General features: G+C 39.6%; 1 protein-coding gene across 1 annotated transcript; it reads left to right on the top strand.

The window, feature by feature from the left end:
* The first annotated feature begins 182 nt into the window (after nt 1-182).
* On the top strand, nt 183-5,367 carry LOC113406916 (pulmonary surfactant-associated protein A-like). Its single transcript, XM_026653791.1, has 4 exons — nt 183-354; nt 1,986-2,105; nt 3,215-3,292; nt 4,991-5,367. Exons 1-4 carry the CDS (start codon nt 183-185, stop codon nt 5,365-5,367), a joined length of 747 nt encoding a protein of 248 aa, XP_026509576.1.
* The last annotated feature ends 932 nt before the right edge of the window (nt 5,368-6,299 follow it).

The following is a 6,299-nucleotide window of genomic DNA, read 5'->3' as shown; positions in this document are numbered from 1 at the left end:
ACCTCAATATAAATAGGGGGGAAAAAACAAAACTTGAAAGATTTAATCCCAAACTGAAGACTTCATTCAAGGCCAAATTTGACCACTTCTTCATTATTTCCAGTTACCATAAATCAGATCTTATTTTTCTCAGTGCCGAATTGCATGGTAAATGCAACTTGCTTTTGTAGCTGGCCTGAACAATGCTGTCACTCCAGTCACTTCACATACTTGCAGCAGCAGTTTTTTTTCTGGTGATGTGTCATGCTGAGGAGAAGTGTGCAGGAACTCCTGGAATCCCTGGCACCCCAGGAGCCAATGGATTGCCTGGAAGAGATGGCAGAGATGGTATGAAAGGAGACTCAGGCCCACCAGGTATGGTCAGTGGTTATCTCCCCTTTTAAATAGATGTATTGCTGTGTTGACTATTATGCTTAGTAAACTAAATGGTTTATCACCTGTTTCCTTGAGTCAGATGAAATAAAGAAATGGTGAGTTCTATTTAATGCATAGTGGAACCCTCTTACAGTGAAGTCAGTAAATACAGTGAATTTCTGCTTAGAGTGAAATTGTCCTATAGTTCCAACTTGTAGTGAACTTCTGGTGGTGCAACAACTCTCTGTGGTGTGGAGCAGGAGGAACATTTATGTTGTGGAAATGAGAGGGAAACAAAAGCAGTTCTTTGGCAGAAGAGTGAGAAGCTGAAGGAGAAAAAGTGGCAATTTTATTAGAGTTGGTTAGGAATTTTCTGACAATTTTTTTGGTCATAAAATGTCAATTTGTCAAAATCATAATGGTTTGCAGAAACGGGTTATTTTTGACAAATCTCACAATTCAAAAAACGGGGGGTGGGGGAGAAAAAAGGTTCAAAATTGTCAAACATCCAATTTTCATATTTTTTAAAAGAAAAGTTTGGGTTTTGGCTCAAACCCAGTTTTTGTTTCAGTTTTTTTAGTTGAGTTGTAGTGTAAAAAAAAGTGGGGGGCATAAAAAAGTCAAAAACAAAATGTTTTGAAATTATAGAAATAAAACACTTCAGTTGACCTGATCCAAACTTTTTTTTTTTTTTTTTTACTTCTACTTTTTTGTCTTGATTTGGGACAGAAAAGAAAACTGATATCTCAGACTCTTGTGGAAACAATCTCCCACTCAGCTCCAACTGTTAATTTGTCCCCTGCCCCGTGACAAGCTTCCCTTACAGAAAAGGATTGTGGCTTCTTCAGCCATTTTTAAACCCGCTTCCCAGTGTCAAAATTAAATGGGGCGCTGGTCTATAGTCCAAATTCATTTTTTTGCAAGAAAATTAGATGAAAGTGGCTGTTGGGCATAAACTACAACTGATTTCTTGGGCATAAGAGGAGAAGGCAACAGTTCAGGGTCTTCTTAAAATGAGAGAGAATTAGGGCAGAAAACTAACAATTGATCAATGCATTCACAAGCATAGCTTTCCCCATCTCTTTTCAATTACCCTTTCAGTGGGAACTACTTTTCATGCAGAAGGATACTTTCTATAATGTTCAACAAAACTGGTTTTTAAAATGAATGAATGAAAATGTAGTACCAGGAAGCAATTACATGTCAGTGTATTAATTAGGCTTCTGATGCACTTCTCAGGTTGTTGAAGCCAAGGGGCTGTATGCTCCATTGGTCTGTTAATGCACCACCTGCAGATGCTGATTGTTGCATTGTGCAATATTCCTTCCATGCCAAAAGGCAGGTCAGAAGCTTTCTCCAGCTCCATCACCAAAGATGCTCCAAGATTGAAGTAGTTGGGCTCCTAACATGCATTTGGTTGCTCATTCCAGGGAGTCAGTGTTTTGCCTCTGTTATGAAGCCAACAGACACCTGAGGCTTGTGCATTAATGAAGTTATTCAGAAGCACAATGCAGTTTGTTGCTTTGCTGGCCAGCATCTGTTAAACCCATGTTTATTCTGAATTTCCCATAAAATGCATCAGTTGAAAAGAAATTTTGTACATTTTTCATTTGTGTGCTTCTCTTCTCCAGGTCCTCAGGGGCCACCCAGTGGCATGCCAGGTCTTCCTGGAAGAGATGGGCTTCCTGGGGTGAAAGGGTCCCAGGGTGAAAAAGGCAACAAGGGGGAGAGAGGGGAGCCTGGACCACAAGGTGAATAAGACAAATCTTTGTTTAGTCCAAAAAAACTGGATACTTGTGCTGTGTATAAAGCTGTCCAGGGAAAAGTAACTGAGTCTATTGAAGTGCAGTTCTGCTATTAGAAGTGACTGTAAAAATGGTGCCTTTGTTATTCAACTGATCTGCTTCCTGTATCTATCATATCAGACCTCCTGACTGTATTGATTAAAATACGTTTTACTACCTTTTACTCGTCTTACAAATGCAGAGCCAGCACAGCTCCGAGACACTGAGAAGGAATCTATTCCTCCTTGTGCAGCAGCAACAGAATCCTGTACTGAGTTTCAATCAGTTACAGTTATTCTACCCCACTAATGGCAATGGGACTGTACAGGTGTCACAGATGGCATAATTTCACCCGCAGAAGTTTTATTACTGGTGATGATTTTGTATGAAAATCATAGCCAGCTTGATTCTCAGATACCATGAAAAACTTGCATTCTGGGAGTTTTTTTGTTTTTAAAATCTCTATATCTATAAACTATGAATATGTCATATGTCATCTTGGAAAGAACTTACAATGACATTTTTGCAGTCACTATTCAGATAGAAGCATACTGAAAAACTATTAGAGTTTAACTGATCATAAAGGAAACAGAGAAGAGAATTCCAGTTCTGTTCAATATCACAGGAACTCCACACCAACTAAAGTTTTACATTGTGGCTGTCAAGTTGCAAATTTTAATCAGAGCAAGTTCTGATTAGCTCAGCCTACACAGGATACAGTTTCTAAAATATTAACCCTTTCGTGGATTTCACATACACAAAAGACTTCAGATTAGAAAAATTGATTTTATTTCACATGTAATGTGCTTTAAGTAACTACGCTCCAGTAGTTGAAACTCTCTGGAGTTTCAACAAGCATATACTTTATTTATTATGTATAAGAACAATCAATATGTGATAGGGTTTCTTTGAAAATATATAAATGCAGGGAAATAGAATTTTCCACCACAGAAAATGAAACTGACATACATCAAGTACAAGACAATTTTGGAAAATTGTTATTAATTGTATATGATGCATTTTTCATATCAGTGAAGTCCAGTTTAAATCAATTGTATAATTATTATTATCTCTAGGCCTGCCTGCTTCTGTTGATCCTGAATTGCAAGAAAGCCTCCAGGTTTTAAAACATCGAATTACCAGACTGGAAGGAGGTAATCTTTCTGCTTTTCCTCACAACTTCTGTAAAATGCAATGTACAAAATGAACCGTGATAGCCCAACTTAAAGTAAGTTATATTTCAAAAATAGTATTCCATTCTAAAACTTTCCTCACCTAAACTTACTTCCAAGCACCAATTAAGAATGCTGAGGTGTTTGTTGCACATTGGAAGGACAGGAAAGCTGATCCAGCAGCCCAGCCTGAGATGTGGGAGACCAGGGTTCAATTCCTGCTCTGCCACAAATATCTTGTATGACCCTAGGCAAGTCACTCAGTCTGTCTGTACCATAACATGGGGATAATAGCACCGCCCTACCTCACAAGGGTGTTGTAAAGATAATTTGTGAGGCGCTCAGATACTGCAGTAATGGAAGCCACGCAAGAAAGATTGGTCAGTGTATGTGTGTCTATGCAGTATATAGTGCAATGCAAAAGGCTGTCCATAAGATGGGGCATAGACGGGGGCTTAGGGCTATACAACATACTGAGCATTCTGCATACTACATGTATGAATGGAGTATCAGAACTTACATAGACTAGAATCAAAAGGGACTAGGCACAGCATAGTGCGAAGGACTGTACTGTGCATGTCCAGCATGTAGGGCAGCACGTGGAAATAAACATCAAGCAGGCTATTGCAGTTTGTCTTGCTTGTACATGTTGCTTTTTGGGAGTAGGTTTCCCTCACCATGACCAACTGATTAATGTGCCACTCCCACTTTAGGGAGTGGAATCTGCAAGTCTTAACAGAGCAGAAAAGTTACCCCCTTTTGTCTAACTCTCCATTGGTTTATTTATGAGGAGGAGCAAGATACATGCAAGGTGAAGTGTGCGGCTCAGCTCTTTTGAAACACAGATCATCTGGGGAGGGTACTCACAGGGACTGAACTCCATCTGGAGAAGCTCAAATCCCTAATAGGAGACTGCTTAGGGCCCATTCCCTCAGCAAGAGGATCTATATAGGGTTGCCACAGTTGTTCTCCAAAGCAGATAAGATCTCTGTCGAGCTGACACAGGGCCTGATTCTCCCCGAGTAGCAAGGACCTTTAAGGAAACGCCACTCACATTCATTCAAATCGCATTAAAAAAATCTTGTTAAAAGGATTTTGTAGTGTTATAGTTGAGCTCTTGGGAATCATTGAAACTGAGGCAGTTCTATGATGGCAGTAGTGCTTATATTCTCAATACACTCTGGGGTGGTGTAGTCATTAGAGCTGTTGGGGAAAATTGGGGAGAAAAATCAAAGATTTTTGTCAAAATTACTTTCCTTTTCTCTTGTTAAAATTTGGAAAATTTCAATCCGCTCTACTGATTGCACATAACAGAGCAGGTCTGAAAGTGTATTTAGTATAGGGGAGTAGAGCACACTTAGGTTGTAGGAGAAGAGACAGATGTCCATAGGTGAAGAATTATATAGACTCGCTGAAAAAACGAATGAGTTGGTAGGATTGACACAGAGGTAGTTCCTCCTTTTCTCCTCCTCTTCACTCTTTTCCTCTGTCTCTTTTCAATCCTCTTTCCTTTCTCCCTTTATTTTTTCCTCCTTCTTTCCCTTTCTATTTGTAATGTTCTCTTCTTTTCCTTTCTTTCATTTCCTCATGGTTTTTCTCCCTTCCCAGGAGTATAGTAGGAACATGGACAGTATAAAATAAGACAAAAAACCAACCAGATCTTTTCACTTTCCTTTGCAGTCCTTACTTTGGAAGGAAAACTAACAGAAGTGGGGGAAAAAATTCTCGCTACCAGTGGGAAAGAAGTCAATTTTGAAACCACATTAAAAGCATGCGAACATGCTGGTGGCTCCATCGCCACTCCCAGGAACAAGGAGGAGAACGATGCTATTTTGGATATTGTGAAACAGTTTAACAGATATGCTTATCTGGGTATAAGGGAGAGTGATGTTCCAGGTGAATTCCAGTATCTGGATGGGAAACCTCTGAATTATACCAACTGGCATGCTAGTGAGCCAAATGGCAAAGGAGGGGAAAATTGTGTGGAGATGTACACTGATGGAGGCTGGAATGACAGAAAATGCAACCAGTACCGCCTCACTATCTGTGAATTTTAAAGCATATCCTCTCAGTAATTTCATAGTGCAGAGTCCATGCAATATTCTGTGTCTCAGACATAAACAGGAGCCTGTTCTCTCAGCAATATAGCTAATGTCTTCTGTGATTATTTTATCTGAGAGAAACAAAATCATGATGTAATATTTTCCTTCCTCATGCTTACTAAGGAAATAGTAGCTATCGAAGGTGATTGATTTGTAACTAGAATTATCCCTAATTTGAGAGGGGGTTAATTATAGTAACCAAACTCTGCCTTGTCTGACTGTGGCTGAGTAAGCTCCAGGTAAGGATTTCAGGGTTTGGCTTAGTGTGTTTGAGGAGTCCCATGCTAAGACAACTTTGTACATTCCATTGTAGTTACATGCCTGGATAATGCAGCATATACTATGCCACAACATTAGAGGAGCAGGTGTCAATCCTGGAAGGAAATGCACACAGGTATACTTCAGTGGATCTGCCTATATGCATCTCTTTGCAGGACTGAGGCCATACTGTGTAATATGAAACCCTGCAATAAAATTCAACTCAGTTATTATAAAGGGAGATCACAACAAAAGCCCTGGAAATCATAGATCATTTAGCTATACTGCAAGCTGCCCATTTTGTTTTTGTGTGTCAAATACCCTGTTCTCCTATAGCACTATAGAAATAGTCATTTACAGTATTTTACAGTTCTGTCAAGACTCTTTTATATCATACTAACCACTGGACAAACAATATCATTCTGATGTGTAAACTGAATAGATTTTACACACCCACACAAACCACATGCACATCTGACCACCATCATCAGACAGCAAAAGCAAGGTTTGAGAAGAGGGCTGCCAGCAGTGACATAGGTCCTGATCCAAAGCCGTTGATTTCAAAGAGCTTTGGCTCACCACCACCACCACTACTACTACTTGGTATTCAGATTGAGTAACTGGGCTGT

This window comes from Terrapene carolina, unplaced genomic scaffold (assembly GCF_002925995.2).
Source record: "Terrapene carolina triunguis isolate 2854851 unplaced genomic scaffold, T_m_triunguis-2.0 Scaffold149, whole genome shotgun sequence".
NCBI lineage: Eukaryota > Metazoa > Chordata > Testudines > Emydidae > Terrapene > Terrapene triunguis.
The sequence above is the reverse complement of the archived record's forward strand: the minus strand, read 5'-3'. Positions and strand labels throughout refer to the sequence as shown.

Coding starts and splice junctions, on each gene's coding strand:
- LOC113406916 (XM_026653791.1), top strand. CDS start 183: ATGCTGTCACTCCAGTCACTTCACATACTTGCAGCAGCAGTTTTTTTT. Junction 355..1,985: donor AGGAGACTCAGGCCCACCAG/GTATGGTCAGTG, acceptor TCTCTTCTCCAG/GTCCTCAGGGGCCACCCAGT. Junction 2,106..3,214: donor AGGGGAGCCTGGACCACAAG/GTGAATAAGACA, acceptor TATTATCTCTAG/GCCTGCCTGCTTCTGTTGAT.